The 23,947-nt window shown below is 39.2% G+C and overlaps 1 protein-coding gene across 2 annotated transcripts in view; it reads right to left on the bottom strand.

The window, feature by feature from the left end:
* Positions 1 to 23,947, bottom strand: part of SLC25A12 (solute carrier family 25 member 12) — a 111,894-nt gene that overhangs the window by 3,478 nt on the left and 84,469 nt on the right. For both annotated transcript variants that reach the window (XM_027866097.1, XM_027866096.1), the window contains 4 exons: positions 21,633 to 21,685; positions 21,266 to 21,346; positions 5,506 to 5,646; positions 2,599 to 2,737 (listed from right to left, as the gene is read on the bottom strand). In XM_027866097.1, the coding sequence (XP_027721898.1) occupies positions 2,599 to 2,737; positions 5,506 to 5,646; positions 21,266 to 21,346; positions 21,633 to 21,685 (414 nt within the window). The remainder of the gene's footprint in view (positions 1 to 2,598; positions 2,738 to 5,505; positions 5,647 to 21,265; positions 21,347 to 21,632; positions 21,686 to 23,947) is intronic.

The raw sequence follows: 23,947 nt of genomic DNA, 5'->3' as shown, positions 1-23,947 counted from the left end.
TTGTTAGCTGACTCTTGTCAACCCCACCTTGCTCTGTGAATATTAATAATTAGAATGGTCCACCTGCAGTATGGGCCAACATAAAAGTAGGTGACCCCCGTTGGTACCAGTTTGGGAAGTGAAGGCCAGTAAAGCAGGCCAAGGAGGAGGACAAACCATCAATTTAAGAGAATTAGGACAGCTAGCTGTTTAAAGGGCATATCATTTACTGTATCTGAGATTCCTGGGGTCACACTGAGACGATCAGCAGGATCCAGAAAATGGATTTCACCAACACACAGTTCATTTATAAAAGCAAAAACAGGGAACAAAGGAATGATACAAGAAGAATTTAAAAAAAAAATCAATTTGATCAGAATACCACTGAAACAGCTACCAAAGTTAGAAGGGCTGATAGATGGGCAGGCACGCTAAGGAGAAAAGCAAATACTACTCCACTCTTGTACCAAGTTTAAAACCGCAACTCCTCCAACTCGGGGGTGAATAACTTTCCTTAGTACAGTATTCGGTACTTTCTTCAGCAACCATATACACTTCAACCATTTGTGGGTAAAAATTAGAAATATTGACTTCTAATTATGGCTGTGGGTGAGAAGTTGGGATTGACAGCATTTCATGGATGTGACATTTTCGAGAACCATATAAGTTTGGATTGGTTTATTTACTTGGCTCTCCCAACTGAAAAAGAAACCAACCACAGCTCAACCTGAGGCAAAATGCCTTGCTGGGCTTGGAGAGTTCATCTCTTGCTGCTTTTTGTTGTTGGTTTGGAAATTAAATGAAGAAAGCTTGGCATGGGAGTGCTGACCCCAATTTAAATTGGGGAGACTTCAGTCAGAATGAGTGAGCTTCAGAAAGGAGCGAGGCCAACACACCATACCAAGTGCAAAGCAAATAAACTCTCTGGCTTTCAACTGTCCACTTTAATAAAGAGAAGAGGCAGAATAAAGCAAATAATTTGCTGAAACATGGTAATGCCTTCTTGCAGCTCTGGTGGTAACCAACTTTGGAAGGAGGTTCTCAATCATAAGCTGAAAAGCCGTGGACATCTATCTTATTGGCATGGCCCTCCCCTGCTTTGGTTGTTGTTGTTTATCCTTCGTTCTGAAAGAGGACCATGCCATCAGGGAGGTGATGCCATGACATGCAAGTGAATTGATTTAAGTGAGTGAGGGAAGTGCAAAGTTACCAGCCTCACTTTCTCCTCCTCAAAGGACCTGAGGTAGCTCCTGGACACCTAAATTTGGGAAAAGAGGGATCTTCAAACCGTCCTGCTAAACCTAGCAGAGTCACATTGCCAGAGAACATTTTCTGTGAAAGCAGTGTCTGGACCCTGGACTCAGGGCTGACGGGTCATGTTTTAGAGGCTGGAGATACAACTATTCAAGTCATGCCCTTCCCTCCTCCTCTCCCCTTTATGCAGTTATCCCTTCCTCATCTGGGGGTTAAGGGCACACGTCCACAATCTGGAAAATCCAAGTAAAAATTTTTGGCCTTCCCTTCGTACCAGAGAAGTCTGATTTATTGTGGTATTAAGAGATAAAATATGCTGATATTATACAATACTATACATCTATTTTATGCATTTTTGAGTTCCTAAACTTTTTCTGTGTTGTCTGCTGGCCTTTGAGTGTTATCTGCAGCTTCCACAAAACTCCCCCAAAATCCCCATTCAATTTCTTATTCCAACCCATGATGTATCGATACCTCGAGAGAGATAGTTGAGATGTGGAAGGGATAACTACACTTTCTAGAGAGGGGATGGGGACTAGACCTGGGATTTCACTGGTATAGGGAACACCCAAGTGAGGAATCTCCCGCTAATTTGGGTCTATTCCTTCTCGGTAGATTACAGTTTTAGAGAATTTCCTAGAGCACTGAAAAGTTATAGCCAGTATGGGTCAAAGGTGGGACTTGAAACATTTTTCTCCCTGGCTCTGAGGCTGATTCTCTATCCGCTATACCACGCTGTATCTCTACACTTACTGACATGCAAGTAAATGTCAAGTGATTTGGGATCGTGTGACCCTCTCTCCTGTGTCACTGTTGAATACTGACAGCTCACGAGGAAACCTTGTTTTACTTACAGCTCCAAATCAAACATCTGTAAGAAAAGCATGAGGTTATAGGCTGAAGTGGGAAGAGACTCTTACCCTTATTGAATACACCTTTTTGACTAGAACCTTTCCTGATACCTGATTTATAACTAGATAAACCTCCTCAGCCTCCTGAACCCTTCCCACCTTCCCCAGCCCCAATCACCTTCTTAGTTACTGGTTTGCCTCACCCAAGATTTACAGTAGGCTAGAAGCTTCTGAAACATGTAAATGATGAAAGCCCAATTTAGATGGGCAGATCTAATTTGGCTACAAGTTGCTAAAGCGGCATTAAGCTGTTTATCCACATTATGCAAATGTAATTAGCTCTCATCAGAATTAAAGTATATCCCACAAAGGAGACTGGTGATCATATTTAAAGTAAGTCATCTACAAACAATAATCCTGGTTCTATAAAGGGAACAGGTACCTGTAGATTCTACATTTCCAAGTGCAAAAAAGAAATAAAAGGCTCTTTTGGTTAAAAAAAAATTACTGTTACCTGCCATAGCTCCAGCTGCCAGGAGATTTAAGCCTCCAACCCGTCCACTTTCATCAGCTAGGAGGAGTTTACAGTGAGCATAAACAGGAAAATAGATGGCAGAGAAGGGAATGTCTCGGAGGAAACACGCTTTGGCACCCTGTCACATACAGAGAAAACAGTGCACACCAGTTGTATAAACAGGGAGAATTAAGCTAGCAAGTTACCCAAGTGGGAAAAAAGATCTCCAAGTGAAAAGCCAGTTGCAACTTCAATAGTTTTCCAGGGATCTGGCAGGGGAATAGGAGGAGGGGGTAGTTGTTAGAGAAGGGGCTGTGAGGAGGGATACACCCACACGCACAGTAAGGTTTAAGATAACTTATTCCTAACCAGGAGAGCATGGTACATAGTAACAGTAATATTGTAAGGATGATCAACTGTGAAAGACTTAGCTACTCTGATCAAGACAATGATCCATGACAATTCCAAAGGACCCATGATGAAAAATGCCATCCACCTCCAGAGAGAAAACGGACGAACTCTGAGTGCAGATAAAAGCATACTTTTTCAACTTTCTTCCTTTTTATTATTTTATTTTGTCTGTGTTTCCTTTTGCAGCCTGACTAATATAGAACTATGTTTTGCACAACCTCACACATATAATGGAAATCAAAGTGCTTGCCTTCTCAAGGAGGGGGGAAGGGCAGGAGGAAGGCAGAGAATTTGGAATTCAAAAGTTTAAAAAAATGAAAAATGTTTACATGAAATTGGGAAATAGCAAATAAAATGAACAAAAAGAATTTTAAAAGAAAGTATTTAATAAATGCTTTTTGGTGAAGAAAAAAAAAGATAACTTCTTCCTAAGGTTCCCTAAGCTTTAATAAATATAGGTACCTTCAGCTGGCCACCTGAAGAATGGAGCCACTATGAACAACTAAGGAGCCACTGGTGCTTCTGTCACAGACTCTATTTTTAAGATTAATAGCATTTCTATATATAACTTATATCAAATTGCTTACCATTCTAGGAAGAGAGGAGGGGAGTGGGGGAGAAAAATTTGGAACTGAAAATCTTGTAAAAATGAATGCTAAAAATTGTCTTTACATATAATTGGGAAAAAAATACTCCTTAAAAAAAAGATTAATAGCATTCCATAACATTATAGGATTATAGAGAGCCAGAATGGACCTTAGCAGTTATCAATTCTCATTTCACAGATGAAGAAACTGAAGCACAGAAAGGTTAAGTTACTTACCCAGTGTCACACAGCTACTAAACATCTGAAGAGGGTATCTAAACCCAGGCCTTCTCTACTTCAAAATAAAGCACCCTATCCACTATTTCACACAGCCTCACTGCTAGTTGATTTAGTGGGTTAAGTGACTTAATATGTAGCTACCTCTGGTGAGAGGAATATTGGGGAATAGAAGAAATTCTAGTCATGAATTAGTTCAAAATCACCACCACCGCTAATGAAAGAAAGCCAAGAGAGCTAACAAAGAACTAAGTCAGTCCATGGCAAAATATAGGAATTACCAGGGATCATAGAGGGTACTGTAACTGGCTTCCTTCTGAAGGGGGGCCGCAAAGCTGGCAAGCAGAGACAAGACACAGTGACCCTATCTATTTCCCTCATTTGGGGAAGGGGAATAGAGGTGAAGATGGGGATTACTTGGCAAAAAAAGAATTTTCAGTTCTGGCTGCTTGTTTAAAATTACCCAGAGACAACCTGCCCCACCCCATTTCGGTGAGTACTTTTCCAAGCGACATCATCAATTATCTATGAGCTATCAACTGCCTGGTCTTGACCAGAGCAGATGAGAACTCTATCTTCAAAATTTTTTTCTGATTTTTTAAAAAGACAAATGTCAGTCATGGAAAAACCCCAAGGTCTCCTCAAGGCACTGTATAAAGAGAAATAATTTAAAGTAGCAGCACATTAAGCTGGAGGTGCAATGGGGGAAGACATAATGAAGGAAGCAGGAAATGCCAAATCCTAGGCCCCAACTCCCAAGTATTGGCACTCTCATCCGTGGAATTGTGGTGGCAGAGCTCCCTAGACAATACAAGAGCTGGGGGACTCGTCATCTACAGAATTCCTAATAAACGCTGCCACTACAGAGGCACATTTATACATTTCTGAAGCGTTAGCTCTATAAATAATTCTGTTTCCAGGAGGATGCTTTGGAAGCACGGTGCACAGCTGCCTGTAGGTGCAGAATTTAGCCCCTTGTACCAGTGAAGGAGATAGGAAGAAAGACTTCCTTGTTTAAGAAAACTAATAGCTTCTGCTCCATTTCATCTGATCTGTAATGATGGGAGTAAGTATACCTGCAGGGAAGGAATCTGTTGACTGGCATTTTGCTAAAGTACAGTACCGTGTGGGCTTTTTTTTTTTTTAAATGTAATTCATTATTGACAAATCCTACCACTTAACTTCTTAAACATCTGAATCCTACCAAACTCTACTACAGTTTCCTGGTCGTCAAATTATTAAGACAAAGGGAGGCTCCCACTGGGAAGATAACAATAGAGATAACAGATTCAAAATAAATGTAAGACAATTTGAACTCCAAAACAAGTACAAAGGAAAAGCTGAGAAACTTTTCACAAACCCCCACCAAATGAAAAGATGAGCGGCTGAAGCCAGCGGGTCTGCAATAGCCGCCTCCCTGGGGAGAGGTATAAAAGCCCAGGGACTGGGGGTGGGGGCCAGAGACAATGTTTGTATATCCCACTACCACACTACAGCATCAGGTGTTTCTCCATTTGTTTTTTCTCCTCCAGGGGCCACTCGGCAGGAAAACATTGGGGTTGTTTTGTTTGTTTTAAATGTGAAAAGGTCTTGTTCAACACAGTTTGGTTTCACAGTCTTTCCCATCCATCTAAGGTGTAGTCAGTTCCGTACTCTCTACGGAGACTACCTACCTTGTAGAGCCCAAAGAGCCCCAGGTCTCGAAGAACATTCAGGGCACTGACTCTGGGCCCCGTGGTGATCTCCCCGGCTACCTGCAGTCGAATCTTCACAATCTCCAAAGGATTAGTGAAGATGACCTGAGAACCTCCAGCCTGCAAGAGAAGGAAGGAAAGAAACTAAGAATTTCTCTAACTGGGAGCATGATGCTAAGGGCACCAAAAATCAATGTTCGCTCAACTAGCCTTCATTATGCGAAAAGCAACACCCTGAAAATCTTCCCTACTTTCCCTGCATTGGTTTGCAGCTGGCCTCTCCAGCCCAGGCCAGAGGAGCTAATCCCGATTGTTGGCTCTAGCCCAATTCTGGTTGTATTAGGATCTTTTCATTCCCTAGGCTGGAAATGTGAAAATTGTTTGTGGGTTTTTCTTTTTTTTTTTTCCAATCCAGTGTGTCCTTAATCATCCTTTTATGATAACTAAATAAGGATTTTCTACACAGAAAAGTGAGATAGATGGAAGGGTACAGCTTTTTCTCTTTTACTAGTCTAAATCTTTTCCAAAAAATCAGTCTATGACGTATGAAAAACCTAAAGTTATGTGTGGGGCATAGGTGCACAGGATCTAGACTTGGGTCCAGAAGAGTTGTGAAATGACTTGCCCAAAATGACACGGGTTGTAAATACAGGTTTTCTGATTCTAGGACAAGGCCTATAATGATATTCTTTCATATTTAATAAAAGCCTATATTTACATAGCTATGTATTTTATACCAGTATTTTCATTCATTCACTTTTATGAAGCACCTACTGGGTACAAGGCACCATGTTAGGTGCTCCTCAGACAAAGACAAAAACAAGAGTACCTGTCCTCAAGAGGGTCTCTATCAGGCTGCCTATAACCTGTGTGATCTTGGGCAAATTACCTAACCTTTCTGGGCCTTGGCTTCCTCTTCCATACAAATGAGGGAGTTGAATTAGGCGAGCTGGAAGGTCCCTTCTACTTCTAAATCTATTATCTACATGCTCCTGGGTGATGTTCACAGATGCCCCTCATCCTCTTGCTTTGCTTTTGTATCCTCAGAGCCTAGCACATTCTAGGCATTTAATGCTTCTCAAATTAATTGTTCAGTTGCTTGCCTCCCTCTAAGCATTAATATAACATTCTGAAAATCCTTCTTGGCTTTTATTTCTGAGCCTTGTAAAGAGCAATCAATCTAACTCAGGCATCCTCAGGGCTCATCAGAGGGGGAACGAGGCACTCTTGTTAAGTTTCAAATCTAACACCATGAACACAGCTCTGAGACAGATTGCCACTTACTTAAGAGGTGCTGAGACTTCCCAAAGCATAGCTCAGAAATAGAAGGCTTGCTTAGTCACCAGAAGTATACATTCACACTCCGGCCCCTCCCCTCCAAAAGAGCACATGCTCCCGCATTCTGACTGACAGAAACCTCAATTGGGAAAATGAGTGTTTTGCATCTGAAATTTACAAAGTACCAGAGAAGAGAAGGAAAGGCACAAACAAGTTTAACATGAATGATAACATCCCTTCCTTTGGTTTCTACAGTGTTTCTTGAGTGTGTGGGGGGGGGGGGGGGGGTGGGTGTCTGTTAAGTTTCAACTGCTCAGCCCTCACAGAAGAGAAAAATTCTTCTTTGCACATCTCCATTCCATAATGGTAAGCTGTTCACAAAGCCCTGTCCTGCTGCAAGAGGCCTTTCACCAAGCAGCATTTCAAATATAAGTGACATCCTCAGACATCCTCAATGGGGAACGAGTACAGAAAGAAAGCCTGAGCAACATCCTTTTTAAGACTGCATTAGAAGTGACCCAGGTCCTGTCCTGTGCTTTCTACCAAGCAAAAGGAACATACATTCTGGCTCTGATTTTTTTTTTTTTAACTTAAAGTCCAAGTTCCCTTTTTATTTCTCCTAGAACAATAAAACATGTACAAAACACCCCCCAAGAATGGTGACTATCTGCAGTTGAATAGCCTTGCCTTCCTCTGGCTGAAAACCACAACTTCTCTCTGCAAGCTCATCTGTAAACTGACTATCACAATTATTTGGAAATGATTACGTTGGGGCTGGATCCTGAGGAGCCCTCTCCCCCTCGTGGGAAGCCTATAGCTCATTATGACCCGGGACAGTAATCCCTTCTTTGTCTATAGAGCAGGGAGGGGCCACAAGTTTTTGCTGCTCAGTCTCATCATCTCCTGAGACTGGAGCCATACGCAACAGCCCTGCCCCACACCCCCATAAGGCCATTTGCACAATGGCCCAACACAATGATTTGACCCAGTTTTGCATCTTGATTTTCCTCTGTGTGTCTCTCCCTCTTTTAATCTGCTGCCCAGCAGGAGGAAGCATTTCAATGTTTCAGTCTCAGCAAACAATATTTTTTTAAGAGATTGCTGGGTGACAAATTATGTTACAATGATAATCCAAGTCATTCCTCTTGATGGAGTGTTAAAGACCAAACCAATTGGAAAAGTACACAGACTTCCCTGAAGTCATGCTTTAAAATAACGGTAACAGAAAATTTTGGTCCAAACATTCTTCGTTTTCTAAAGTAGATCAAAACCACAGCTGACAAAACCACACATTTTGATCATAACACAGAAAATTGGGCACTACCAGACAATGTCAGCCCTTGGGTAATGTTCATTAAGTGGGGGTATTACATTTAAATAAATAGGAACTTAGTTTATGTTTTTAGTCAGTTATAAATAATACTATCTTGCCAGACAAACAAGTCATCTCCCTCAGTGAACACATACACTCTCATTCCCACAATGGGACCAGTTTCAAACTAGCTCCCTCTCACCCTCTTCTTTAAATTGATATTTCCACTCCTTTAGGCAACTCACCAAATTACTTTTTGAGGTATACAATTCAACAAACATTTTTAAAGCAACTGTTATGTATAGAGCACCATGGGGGAAGATACCAAATTTAGGTAAGACATAGTCCCTGCCCTCATGAAATTTACGGACTATAGAGAGGGCAGAATTTGGGACATATAAATAGACAACTATAATGTCGCCTGGGGGAATGAGACGTATACATATAAAGAATAGTATCATCAAAGAAGTGAAAAAACACAGAGAATAGAGAGTGTTCAGGGAACAGAGAATAGTCCAGATTGATTGGTGTGTATTTTAAGGGTATTAAGATAACGTATTAATGGCCTTGAATAGCAGATGGAGGAACATGGAGTTGGGAGGCAACAAAAAGGCACTGAGAAAAAAAAAAGAAATTTATATGATAACTTTGTTACATAAAAGGAATAGCAAGTTGTTCATAACATTTGCAGTTTCGTGTGCAATCATCTTTTTATTATACTATGTTATGGAAATGCTTGTTTTATTCCATAAATTAAAAATAATTTTTTTTAAAAAGACACTGGAGAGTTTTGAGGAGAGGAAGGATAATGAGGTCTATTCATCATCAGGACAGCTAACATTTCCATAGCTCTTTAAGGTCTACAAAGTATTTTACATGTAGAAGCTCATTTATGTTTGTAAAAGTACACTATAGGCAGGTGTTATTATTATCCCCATTCTACAGATAAGGAAATAACCCTCAGAGAGGGTTAAGTGACTCCTCCAGGATCACCCTGATAATAAGTGTCTTGATGGATTCAAATCCAGGTTTTCCTGCCTGAGTCCAGAGCTCTATTCACCACACCAGCCTGAGATTTTCTTTGAAAATTCAAAAGGCTCACAGATAAAGGAGGGCAATTACGTGGACAAAGAGGTTGTTTTTTTTTTTTTTAAAGGACTAATTGTTGGTTCTCTTCATTACTATCATTTAGCAAGTAATAGTGTGTACAATTATGTCTCAGGTGTTTTGCAAAACTGAATCTGACCAGTGTGCATTCACATGTATAGATACATACACACCCCTTCCGAGGCACCAGTTGGCCATAATACACTCCTCCAGTCCCTACTATGTTCATACAATCATGGACATGTTTCACAGATATGGGTTCTGCTTTCCTAGACACAGAGTAGCACATAGAAATTACATTACTTCTGTAGGCTTTTAAAAATATCAACCTGTGTTGAGTTTCACAAAATGGTGAATACACTATCCAGGTTATTAGACAGTTTCAGAGAAAAGAATAATGTTTCCTAATAACATGTCTAAAAGCATTGAAATCTTAATCCCTTTCAGCAATGGAATCAAACTCAAATAGAAAAGCATCCTTGCAGGCCTCATATAGACTTAGAAAACCACAAATTAACATTATCTGTCATATTGTATTTTTATTTATTTTGTCAAACATTTCCCAATTATATTTTAATCTGGTTTGGGGCCACCCTGGAGCAGTATGTAGCCTGTATGTTTGACACTTGTGCCTTAGAGGGAAGTGGGAAGACCAGAGTTTATATATTCTTTCTTTTTTTTTTTTTTTAGGCAGTTGGGGTTAGGTGACTTGCCCAGGGTCACACAGCTAGTAAGTGTCAAGTGTTTGGTCTGAGGTCACATTTGAACTCAGGTCCTCCTGACTCCAGGGCTGGAGCTCTACCCACTGCACCACCTAGCTGCCCCTATATATTATTTCTGACACATCTGTGGGGCATTTAAAAGCTGTAGGTTTTGCAAGACTTATTTTCCAGGGGCAGCTAAGCGGCACAGTGGATAGAGTACCGGCCCTGGAGTCAGGAGGACCCGAGTTCAAATTTGACCTCAGACACATACACTCACTAGCTGTGTGACTCTGGGCAAAGTCACTTAATCCCAATTGCCTCACACAAAAACAAACAAAAAAACCCAACTTATTTTCCTTATCTATAAAATGGGGATAATATACCTCTAGAACCTGTCTCACAGGACTGTTGTGAGCTAATTCATGTAAAGTGAGAAAATGCATGTAAAAATTAATCAATTTTATTAAGATTCCTAATTAATTATTAGTAATAATAAGAAAGCATTCACAGGAGAGGCATCCTCTTAGTTTAAGTATGGACCTAAAACTTCAAACTTAGGTAGGAAATGTGTCTTATGAGAAAGTTGTTAACCTCCCTTTACTCTGCATCACCTAATACTGACTTTTTTTTTGTATTCTTCAGATTTCTCTTTTTTTTTTGTCCCTTTTACCATAAAATTCCATTCCATTCCTATGCCTCTTTTGTTTTGCCACTACCTAATGGCTAGACACAGGAAAGGCATTGTGAGACCTCACTGACATTGGAGTCATAGAACCTAGGTTTGAAAATGAGTTTTGTCCCTCAGTTTGTGACTTCAGACAGGTCATGTCACTTTTCAAGGGTTCATTTGGTTTCCTCTTCTGGAAGATGAGGAAGTTGGACCAGATGACCTCTGAGGACCCTTCTAGCTCTGATTCTATGATGCTATGAAACAATGGAACCCAAAGTAATTTGGGGGACTTGAGACTTTGAGCTAAAAAAAAACAAAACAAAACAAACCCATAATTACAGGCAGTTCCACAATCTCAAATGGAGGGTTTTCAAGCCTGATGTTTTTGATGGGGTTTTCCCCCTATACTGAGGTAGAAAATAGATGACAAGCCACCAACTATTAAATTTGGGGGTTTTTGCTTCCCCCACCAAAAATGGCTCAAGAGCTTCAAATTGTTTTATTTCATCATCATGAGATGAGGTCATGATTGAGCATCCACTCACACAGGGCAAATTCTTTTCTCAAAAAGGGCCAAATACTCATATTCAAGCTGATTTCTATCCTTTTATTTTCCACATAAAGTTGTCATTTCTTTGCTTTAAATCAATTATAAGAGAACTCAACAGTTGACAAATTTCATTTTGAATAGGGGTTATTCCTATGCAACATAAATTTAAGGAAAACGTTATAGTCGACACTTCCATTTAACCTCGTGTCACTTAAAATAAGCCTCTTCCTAATTCTCTGCCACCTCTCCCCAACCCCCAACCTCATGAGAAAATAAACCAAATAAATCTGACAACAAAGGTTATAGAAGAAAAGGCAGCAGGATTGAGATCCGGGCACAAACCCTTCCTGACCTGCCTGAGGCTGGAGGGGCTACAGAAAGGATCCCACAACATTTGACCTTTGCCCTTTTGATTCCACCCCAGAGGCAAGGTCTACAAAGGAGTGGCCAGATCCTGCCTCCTCTCAGTCCCCTGTTTACTTCCTGCTTTGAACTGTTGCCTCCTGTACTGGAGTGATTTCCCACTAGCCTCAAAAATGTGGATACAAATGCTCAATCCAGTCATTTTTTTTTTTTAATTCTTAAAGAACAAGAGGTAAAAACAAAGTCCTCCATAACAAGTCCCTGCACAACTCCTGCTGGAAAACATGCAGTTTCTGAGTTCCTTAGTGGGGTAACCACAATTTACTCAATATCTCCCAGCACAACATTGACCACAAAATACATGCATTTAAAGTTGTAACTCAAACCAACAAAAACCACAGAATTAGTAGCTGAGACAGACTCAGTCTAATCATACTATTGGAAGGAAGGAGGAGTATAATGGGAAAGAGGTAGAAAGGATGTCTGTCTCTTTCCCACAAACAGATACAACCATCCAAAGATTAACAATAGCTAACGTTTTAAATAGCACCTACTATGTGCTAAGCACTTTACAAATATTATTTCCTGTGATCCTCACCACAACTCTTCAAAGTAAATGCTATTATTCCTATTTTACAGATGAGGCAAATAGGTTAAGTGACTTGCCTGAGGTCTCAAAACTAATAAGTGTCTGAGGCTGGATTTGAACTCATGTCTTTCCTGACTTGAGACTCAGTACTCTACCCACTGTGCTACCTCATAGATTTAGAATTGGAAGGGACTTTAGAAGCAATCTAATTCAACTGCCTACTTTTACACAAAGCTAGTGGGCATCTGAGATAGCATTCTTACCCAAGTCTGAGTCCAACATCGTGTCCACTAAGCCAGCAACTTCTATAATACTGAAGCTCACAGAACTCAATTTCTACGGTTTTATGCCACCTCCCTTTAAGTGGCAAAACAAATAATATTAATCCTTAAAGAAAAAAAAAACATGATGGCTATTGAATGGTGTAGTTGGTGTAGGTGAATCGATGAAAAGGCATGTATTAAGACCCTATAAACTATGGGTTTATACAAAAAGCAAGGCCAGTTCCTGCCTTCAAGGAGCTTATAGTCCAACATCGTGGGGTGGGGGTGGGGGGAAGAGACAATACACAAAGGAGAGTAGTGGCCAAGGATCCAGGGATAGGCATTTGGGCCCAGAAAGTTACAGGGATGTACTGACCCACCCAATCCAGGAACAGTGGCAGAGTTGATTTGATAATGGTTCATGGAGGGGGAGAGGTAGCTATCCTACATTGCAAGGTGATTAGTGAGCCTATGAAGGACTGAGATGGTCAGAGAATTAGGAGTTAAGCATGCCTGGGACTTTTCCTGAAATAATGGTCAAGAGACATTTACGAGGGTGGAAGTTTCTCTAAGCAGAGCAGAAAGGTGGCTGGAGAAGCCACCAGAAATCAGAGAGTTAGGATATGGATCACAATCTGTAAAATGATGGAGTCAGAATAGATCTCTAAGATCTCTTCAAAACTCCAAGAACTTTATGAATCTATGACTTGGGCTTTAGAATTGGTTCTGTCACTGACAGCATGGCAAGTTTCTGCATCTATCAAGGGAAAAGATTGGACGAGATTAACTTCTAAGGTCCCTACCAGCTCTAATAAGTTTAGTATCCTAAATCTCTACCATCTGGCAATGTCCAGATGAGTCATGCTCAAATCTAGACAAACCTCGGATATGTTGTGGGTTCGATTCCAGACCACCACAATAAAGCGAAAATTGCAAAAAAACCGAGTCATGTAAATTTTTTTGTTTCCCAGTGCATATGAAAGTTATGCTTATACTATACTGTAGTCTATTAAGTGTGCAATAGTATGATGTCTAAAAAATGAACAATGCCTTAATTTAAAAATACTTTGTTGCTAAAAAATGCTAACCATCCTCTGAGCCTTCAGTGAGTTACAATCTTTTTGCTGGTTGAGGGTCTTGTTTTGATGTTGATGGCTGCTGACTAATCAGGGTGGTGGTTGCAGAAGGTTGGGGTGGCTGTGGCAATTTCTTAAAATAAGACATCAGTGAAGTTTGCCACATTGATTGACTCTTCCTTTCACTCGAACACTTAGAGGCAATTGTAGAGCTATTAATTGGCCTAATTTCAATACTTTTGTTTCAGGGAATAGGGAGGCCCAAAGAGAGGAAGAGAGATGGGGGAATAGCCAGTCAATGGAGCAGTCAGAACACATACAACATTTATAGATTAAGTCCATCCAGTTCCTGGCACCCAAAACAATTACAACAGTAACGTCAAAGATCACTGATCACAGATTACTACAACAAATATAATAATAATGAAAAAATTTTATATATTTCGAGGATTACCAAAATGTGACACAGAGCTATGATGTGAGCACTTGCTGTTGGAAAAATGCTTCGACAGACTTGCCTGCTGTTGTTGCTACAAACCTTCAATTTGTAAAAAACACACTATCTGCAAAGCACAAAAAAGCAAAGCACAATAAAATGAGATATGCCTGTACTGAGAATCTTTCAAAAAGAAATGAAATTAAATTTTAAAAACGAATGTTAAAAATTGTTTTACCTGTAACTGGGGGAAAATAAAATGCTAAATAAAAGCTAAAAAACTAAAAGTGCATCTAGGAAGTAAAATAAAATAAAATGGCTATCCCTCAAAAAAAAAAAAAAGAAATTAAGCACATTTCAAAAGAGGACTTCTAGATGACAGGTGTCGGTTTGCCTGTAACAAAAGTCAAGTAATATTAAAGAAAAAAAAAGAATTTGCTTTATATTGCATAGGCATCTCAGAATTTTGCTTTGAAGACTTCAAAAGCTGAAAGACAGAAAGAGAGAAAGAAAGAAAAAAAGAAAGAAAGAGGCAAAAGAACTAATTACTGCTAAGATGCCTGAATTTTCCCAGGAAAATGTATGTAATTTGCTTTCACTCACTTTTCCACAAGTTTCCTAAAAGGAGAAAACACATTTAGATTTGTTTTTGGTATATCTAAAAATACCCTAGTTTCTGATTCACCCAGAACTTTTATGTAATAATATCTATTACAGCTAGGTGGTACAGTGGATAGAACTGGACCTGGAACCTGGAACACCTAAATATAAATCAGACACTTACTAGCTGTGTAACACTGGATAAGTCAATTAACTTTTACTCGCCTCAGTTTCCTCAATTGTAAAATGGGGACATTAATAGTACCAACCTTACAAGGTTATTACAAGAATCAAATGAGATTGTAAAGTGCTTAACACAGTGGCTAACACATAGTAGGTGCTTTATAAATGCTTTAAAGGTCAACTAAGTGGTGTAGTGGATAGTGGACCAGGCCCGGAATCAGGAAGACCTAAGTTCAAATCTAGTCTCAAGACACTTACTAGCTGGGTGACCCTGGCCAAGTCACTTAACATCAGTTTTCCTCAGTTTCTTCAACTATAAAATGGGGATAATAATAGCATCTGCCTCCTAGGGTTGTTGTGAGGATTAAGTGAGATAATAATTGTAGAGCAAATAGCACAGTGCCTGGCACATAATAAGTATAATATAACTGTTAGCTATAATTATCACCATCATTATTGCTATATACCTGTTGTGGGCATATGTCATATGGTAATAAAAAGTAGCATTTAAAAAGTACTTTAAGGTTTGCAAAGTGTTCCTTACAAATATTCTCTCTCTTGATTGTTTTTACTCTCAGAACAACCCTGGTGGGTATACACCCCATTTCACAGGTGAGAAAACTGAGACAGAGAGAACTTAAATGATTTGCCCAGATTACACAGCTAGAAAATATCTGAGGCTAGATTTGTGCTCAGGTCTTCCTGACTCCAATTCCAGCACTCTATCTATCCACTGGGTCACCTAGATAGTACTATATTTGCATATATATATATATACATACACACACACACACACACACCACAATACTCTCTAAAATCGACAGTAAGAAAGAACCAGTTCAGTTTGTGGGTAGTATAAGGGTAAATTTTGGTCAAACATGTCTGAATTATTATAAATTCTAAATTATTGAAGCTCAAAATCATAAGGTTTTACTGTAAATGTGTTTTACTGTAAATATGTCAATGGCTAAAGACTACTGGCTAATATTTATAAATTAGATTAATAATTTGAAAGTTTCAAAAAATATGGCTTAATAGTCTATTCCATTATTCTATCACATTCCATTATTATATTCAATTCTGTTTACATTCTACTTCAAAAGTTATTTTTCTTAAAATTAAAAAAAAAAACATGTCTTGCTTATAGGGACTTCAAAGAGGTTTGTATTTCACACCAGGAAAATGGTGTTCATCAAATATTGTCATATGGAAATACCTCTGACCACAAAAAAGGCTCTAATCAAGCAAACAATAAATCTTGAGAATAGGAGCCCATCCAAAAGCAAACATTTATGTTGGCATGGATGGGTGCATGCATGTGAAGCCCACATACGAGCATAGACATTTCTGTGGCAATGTTCGAAATGAATAAAGCTGCTCTAGGGAACCTTGTTTCAAATCGTCACAATGAAACAAGTGAAAGCCACTGTGAGTGGCTCTCTTTTTAAGTAGATGTGTGATATTCCAGGGTTGAGATAAACTATCATCATCACTCACGGTTTTCTATATGAAGAGGACCTTCCTTCTTTTTTTCCTAGCTCTGACATGGCTCCTGGAACAAAGACCCTTTACTGGGGAAGAAGAGGTCAAGAAGGTCAAGCTGTTCTAATCTCACCCCTGAATAACTGACCTGAACTATAAGCTCTAGGCCTGTCTATATCAGAGACAAGATGCAAGATGAATGCAAAAATGAGCCAGACGTCTGATTCCAAAGGAAGAAGCCATTTATGCATTAGGCATTTATTCAGCACCTTTTGTGTTCAGAGTTGTGGCAGAGGCTGATTAATTACAATTCTAGCTTTACAATTAACCGTGCCCACCACTAAAATCCTACAATGTATATATCTTCTATGTACAGTTATTTATATGTTGTCTCCCACGTTAAAATGGGAGGTCCTTGAGGGCAGGGACTATGCTTTCTTTGTATCCCCAGTGCTTAGCACAATTTCTGTGTGTGTGTGTGTGTGTGTGTGTGTGTGTGTGTGTGTGTAGGGTACTTAAATGCTTACTGAGTACTCAAACCACTCATCATGATGTGCAAGAGAATTTGAGTTCTTAAACATTATAAAGGTTTTACCAAGCTACAAAAGCGCAGAGAGCACACTTAGGAAACTGCAAGCCTGTCTCCCTTAAAACCAGCTTAATGTAGTTCAGAGAGGGTTGTCTACCAAGGGATGAATCTTGGGACCCAGAAACCCATTAAGACTAAGGTGGGGAGAGCTTACAAACTGCAGTGGTGGAGAGAAGAGCCACACCTATGAAATCACAGGTATTTGAAATTGCTTGTGCCTAACTTTAGTACAAGTCTCTTCTTATTTCATTTTTTTAAGTCTATAAAGAGAATGATTTTGAAAATGTTCATTATTATTACCTGAGATTAGAGCTGAGCAAAGCAAAAACTCTAACAATCCTGACAACCAGCCACTGAAAGGTACTAAGAGAGAAAAGTCTTATTCCAACTTTTACAGACATGATAAAAAAAAAAGTTACCTCCCCTGAGATCAGAGTTGGGGCCTTGGATTTTCTCTCCCACACACAAAAACCCCAAGTCCCGGCTCTAGGAAGAGTGTCTTGCTGCAAAAGACCAACTCCCTGAGGAGCCAATCTCCACTGTGCCAAAGCTTAGGTCGTCTCTTCCTGATTAACTTGCATTAGCTACATTTTAAAAACTGTAATTAGGTTATTTGAGAAGAATGGAAGCATTTTTCTCTAACTGTGAAGATACTGTGCCCTTGATCCTTCGAAGCAGGGTGCTGGCTGTGCCAACAACATCCAGCCCTACAGCTCCAGGGACTTTTAAAACTACACCTTTACCAACTAAATCCCAAGACTAAGAATTCCCAGGGGGATGATTTCAGGGAGAAAAAAATCTCCCCACAAAAAAGAATACCTTCCCCACCATCCAAATCACGCCTGAAAATTCTGCAATTGGAAGTGCATTCCTTTGGCAAACAGTTTTATTCCAAGTTAAAGTACAAATCCCTTGTGAAAGGTACAATATTAAGCCTCGTTCATTTTTTTATAACTTGGTGCCAGGTGAATTGGATGTGGGAGGGAGCAGTAAGGGTAGAGCATGCATGAGGACATTGGGCATCTGAGGAAAGGAAAGAGGAGGGTGAAAAGAGAAAGGGTCAGAAAGTAGGAAGTGGGAAGACCAATTGTCCCTAACTTTATCGTAATCTAAGGTCCACCCTGACTCTATTCCTTGAGTTATCAATTTTTAATCAGTCAGTCCAAGACTACTAAGGACAGCAGGTCTTCTAGAAATGAATCATAGATAAAGAAGAGATTTAGAGCATCAAAATAACCCTCAACACTTTCCAAGCTTCATAGGGGATTATCAGCCCAGCCTAGCCAAAGCCCCAATCTCTAAATAAGCTCCCTAAAGAAAAGACACATCCTATAAAGAACAAGGCAACTAATGAGAAAATAAACTGGCTAGGTTTTAACCACCTCATTCCTGTGGCTCAGTTTCTCATCTCATCTGAATGGCTTAGTCACCTGGACTAGAACCTTTAGAAATTCCACAAATGTAAACAGAACAGTAATTAGCAGCACAAAGCAGAAAAATCATTCTTTTTCTTTTCTTCCTCTTCTCTTCTCTTTCTTTTTTCTTCTCTCTTTTCTTCCTTTCTTAGCCAGGAAAAAATCCTGCTTGTTATGAAATGGGTAAGTAAGCTTTCTAAAGAAATGAAAACTAAAATAGAAGCAATAGAAACAATAACACCCCCAACACAAATATTTCTCACACTTTTTTTTTTTCCAAATACTTAAATTCAAATGTAGCTGTGGGTCTTAACCTGTCCAAGCCTGCCCTTCCTATACAAGTCTTGCCCATGTCATCCCAAAATTTGCCACAAGGGGTCACCCAATGTGCTGGAGGCTTTCATTGTTCTCCTGCCATTGAGTATATACCAGTGGAGAATTAGGGCTATCTACGTGTTATCCCTCAGTTTAGCCACATGACCAATCTATCTTCTTTTTCACTTATTGATGGTCCTGATGACATCTTTTACTCCACCTCTTCTTTGAAGTTCCCTATTTGTTATATGATGCTACCTGCTCATACTCACCAGTGCCTCTCCATTGCCCTCTATGTGACACTCATTTTTAATTCTCCAGAGATGGTAGTGTATTATTCAATGACCCACAGCAATCATACAACTATTGGCATTAAAAAAAAGACCTTTGTTTCTAGAAGGTGTATGAGAGTCATTAAAGGAGCTTTGTAATTTTCCTAAAGGCAATCCAGCCCTTTTTCCAACTCCTGTTTAACTCTGGGCCCAAGACATCATCTGCCCCATCAGTCATATACAGACTGATAGACAGACTCTATATATTATCCAACTTTACAGTTATTTAATATTGACCTAGCAAGAGAAAACTTGCAAAGCAAAAACAAAGCCAATACTCTGAAATTATGAAAATGTTCTCTCATAAATTCAACAACACAAGCCAACAAACATGCAAGGTTCTGAAGATAACCAAGAAAAAAAGCATACTGCCCTGACCTCAACAAGCTTCCATTCTCCAAGGTAGAGATACAAGGACATAAATAATTATGATACAAGTTGAAGAAGGTTAGATCACTAACAGATGGGAGAGATTCTGGGAAGGCTTCACAGAGATGGCTGAACATAAATTGAGCCTTCCCAGGAAAATCCAAGATTCTTCAAGGCAGAGAGAGGAGGGAATGCATTTCAGGCAGTGGGGATGCCTTGCATGGATGTAAAAAGGCAGTTGAAATGGTGTGTCAAGTGTAGGAGACAGCTAATAGTCAAATTCCTCTGGGAAGTAGAGTTCTTAAAAAAGAACAATATGAAATAAGGTTAGGAAGGAAAGTAGGAGCCAGAGTCCATGTCACAAAAGAAGCTTAAGAACCCCTGGTCTAGACAGAAAGGTAATGATTTCCATTTTACATAAGTTGAATATGAGATTTTGTTGGAACATCTAGGGAATGCCCTCTCAGACAGTCATTACTATAGGCCTAGAGCTCAGGAGAGATATTAGGGCTGAATATATAGATTTGGGAGGGCAGCCATCCAAAGAGAGGCTGTATGGTCCATTCTAGCTCTGAAAGCCTGTGATTCTGGGTATAGAAAGAAAAGAAGGTTCAGGACAGAGCCCAAGGGGACACCCATGTTAATGGGACAGAATATAAACAATGAATATAGGATCATAGATTTAGAGCTGAATGGGACTTGAAAAGTCATTGAGTCCAGTCTCCTTCATTTTGAAGACGAGGCACCGGAGCTTAAGTGACTTTCCCAGGCTTACTAATGGATTAAGTGTCTCTGGGGAATTTTGAACTTCGTAGCTCCAACCTCTATCCATTGAAACACATTAATGACTCCAACAAAGGGCATTATGGAGTGGTTAGATGGGAAAGAGAAGTATCATGAATGGGAGAAAGAATATGAAGAAGGGAGTGGTGAATAGCAGGAAATGATGCAAAGAAAACATGATAGTATCTAATCTAATCTAATGTGGGTAGGGATGGAGGACCTAAGAAATGAGAATTGTAGACTACTTGGGCACATATTGCATTCTGTGCATTCTACTTATCCTCTAGAAAAAGAAGCTGCTTTTGGCAGTGAAGGTGGTTTTCCTTTCTCACAACACACACACAGCTGCTTTTTCCATAAGAACATATATTGCTGACAGGTGAGGACTCAGGTATGTGCCATGCTGCCAAATCTAATCAGGGAGAACCAGAAGCAGCCTCTCTCTCTGGCCCTCCAGGGCATCTTCCCTGAATTAAAAACTGCAGAGGTCATCAACCTCATCACCTCAGGTTCCACAACCAGCTGAGGAGGGTTTATTCTGGCCTGTCAGCCAACTCAACTGGAAGTTATTAGAGTTCTCAGGAACAAAATGGGCTAAACTAGCCTTAAATACACCATAATGTTACCAAATGTGGGGCCAATCCCACAAGCAAAATTAGCTGAGCTGAAAATCTACCTTTGTGATTATGTCTAAACCCCAGAGTGTACTCAAAAAAAAAAAATGATGAGGACAGAGATTCTGGCCCCTGCCCTGTTCTCTCTAATTTAAGTAAATGCCAAAACTCTATCATTGGGTTTGAGATTGGTGTCAATAGCCTCAGAGCAGCTAAAACCAAAAAGGAATTTATTCCCCTAAAAGGAATGAAAATTACACCACAATGTGTTTCTCAGTCCCATTACCTGAAAGGTAATAATAGCCCAATTAATCAGTCACCTCACATTGATTTTAAGTTCGACTCAGTGTAAATATACTACCACAGGCCAACTAAGCTTCTCTTCTTTCCATTCTGCAATATTTATTGGGATTCAGAACAGGAAATTTAGAAGAAGGGAGGGAAAAAGCCTTGTGAGGTTCTGTCAGCAAATTCTAAGAGAAAGAGCTGATAACAATTTCCCCTTGCCACCTCTCCACTCAAAGCCAACCAGGCTGCTCAAAACATCCAATGGCCATTTCACAGGAGGACAGCCCACGATAAGAAGAAACTGCTTAGACTCACCTGGGATCAGATAAAAGAGCAACTGAACATTTCTTTCTTGACAAGAAAGACTATGAGGAAGTTAGTTTCTTTTCAAATAAGTAAATAGCCTATGATTAATACTTACACAACCTCCAGCAAGGATTTCAGCTAATATTGGAATAGAGCCATCTCTTCGGGTGAATTTGTCTCGAACAAAGTCATTAACCTGATTAAAAAGATAAGAGTAGTAAGAAAAATTCTTTCCAACAGTTCCCATATCCTTTTTCTTCTACAGACACATAACTGTTTTCCTTCTCCTATCAAGGGCACGTTGTATGTCATAATTCAAAACCAGTACATGGCTATTTATAAATTTACATTTTTCAAAGCTGTATTTTAAGACTCTGCTGGTCTCAATAACCCAAATCCCCTTTTTTTCTTAATAAAATTTGAACAAAGGATTCAAGGCAAAGTGAATTACTCCAAATTTTTAAAAAAAGAACATTACTTACAGTCAGTTTAATGGCCTTTTCTGGAGCAACCCCTATAAGTTGGGGCACCAGACCTAGGTAAACAAAGATGATCATCAGGAATAATAGACTTGTGAAGATTAAGCCAATAAAAATCTAACTTTCAGAAGAGGAAGGCAGTTAGGTGACACAGAGGCTAGAATGCTGGACTTGCAATCAGGAAGACCAGAGTATAAATCCTGCCTCAGACATTTAATTAGCTGTGAGACTCTGGACAAGTCACCTCATCTCTCTCATCCTCAGTTCCTCATATGTAAAATGGGGATAATAGTAGTATCTACTCCACAGAGTTGTTGTGAGGATCAAATGAGATAACATATGTAAAAGCCAAGAAACTTTACATGCTCCGTAAATTCTATTATCATCATTATTATTATAATCATTATCACTAACATCATCTATCCAGCAAATTCTTTAGGACTTCCCTTAAAACTAATAACAAAACCAGATCATAATATAAATTTTCATATGAGTATACAAAGTGACTAATTGTGTCAAAAATAAATTTTCTATTTTCATGAACTTATCAATTATTTTTTCTACATATAATAAGTCTACTCATCCAGCACCTCTCCAAAAATACATAAGAAAAGAATGAAAAATGTGGACATCTCCATACCTAAGACACAGTCAGCATCAATAAAAAAATAAAATTATATTAATCTACATATCTATTAGTCTGCAGATCTAAACAAATCAAGAAAGATTCTTTCTTAAAGTCACAGGTTTTGATAAATAGATGAAAGTTTATTGTTAACTAGACCCTTACTGCTATTGGAATTCCCCATTTAGTAGGATAGAAGGGGATGGTTGTAGCACTAACTCACAAGGTTCTCCTTTAATAATAACAAATAGACAATAAAAGGTCTGAAGTCAAATCATTCAAAGGAAGCCAAGCATCATAGGAAAAAAATGTAGCATTCCTTGCATCTCCTACATGTATAAATATACTTATTCACTAATATATGTCAAGATTAAGCCTTTAATAAAATGACAAGGAATGCTATATTGTTGGGAGGTTGGATTTTCATGTGCTGGTAACAGACTGGAATAGGAAAATCCACAATTTAACACCTGCAGATATTCAAAGGACTTAGCTTTTCTAAAAACTGTGGCTTATCACATTGTTGGCATGGATTTTTAAAGATGCTACCAATAACTGGTCTCTCCCTTTTAAATCACCCCGGAGGTGAAGGAGGGAAGAAGAACAGGAGAACCGTGTGTATTTGCACACTCACCGCTGATCTTAAGCCTACTTTAAAGACACTGCTGAGTGATTTTCCATGAGCTGGGAGCCAGCAAGTAATCGTGCACACAGGCTACTGTCAGTCAAACTGAATTATCAATGACAAACGCATAATCTTCCCATACCTTTAATGGAGCAGACTGATTTAAAAGACGAAATCAGTAGATGGCAGCCTTAACTTCCTAACATTCGTGATGATCAGCACCTATTCCTTTTAATCTAACTCTCCCTTACAGCCATGTCAACATGTGCATTTGTTGTCCAACTTGACTGAATAAAGGCTCATAGAATTTTAATAAAGTACTGATTTGTGTCATTCTTTTATCTCATTGTTGCTCGTAAAGAATCTTGGGCTAATCTGTCAACAATTTTGTCAATTATCTGACAGAATAATGGGCCAGTTCTATCTAATATATGACAATCTCAACAATCACAGTGTATATGTGTACACGGTTTACACTGTCTTTTTCGTAATACTGCAGTCTTTCATCTAAAAGAGCTGATTTTATCAGCTTACATCCTGAGGAAGACCAGAGATCTTCCCCTTTCCAGACCAAGACCATTTTTATGAACATAACATCCTCCCCCAAAGTAGCCACCAGCCAACATTCCCCACTAGAAAAGTGATTAATGTATTTAGTACCAAGGTTTTTTTGGTTCAATTCCACAATTATTAAGTGCCTATTACATGGAAGGCAGAGAGGCAAGTATGCTGTAATGGGCAGAATGCAGATCTTGGAATCAGGAAGACCTAGGTTCAAATATCAAAAGAGGCACCTGAACTGAGCCTTGAAGGAAGCTAAAGATTCTAAGAGTTGGAAGTTAGAAGTATTCTAAATGTTGAAGCCTGCCCATACAAAGTCATGGAAATGGAAGATGGAAGGCTGAATTTAGAAAATGACAACCAGACCAGTCTAGCTGGAGCAAAAGAGTGTGCAAAGGAGTTTAATGTGAAATAAGTCTGAAAAAGGAAGTGGAAGCCAAATTATAAAACTCTAAATGCCAAAAAGTTTTCATTTTATCCTAGGCAATAAGAAGTTGCCAAAGATTC

This window comes from Vombatus ursinus, unplaced genomic scaffold (genome assembly GCF_900497805.2).
Source record: "Vombatus ursinus unplaced genomic scaffold, bare-nosed wombat genome assembly UNPS02014779.1, whole genome shotgun sequence".
Classification (NCBI taxonomy): domain Eukaryota; kingdom Metazoa; phylum Chordata; class Mammalia; order Diprotodontia; family Vombatidae; genus Vombatus; species Vombatus ursinus.
This window is presented reverse-complemented; position numbering and strand designations above follow the sequence as displayed.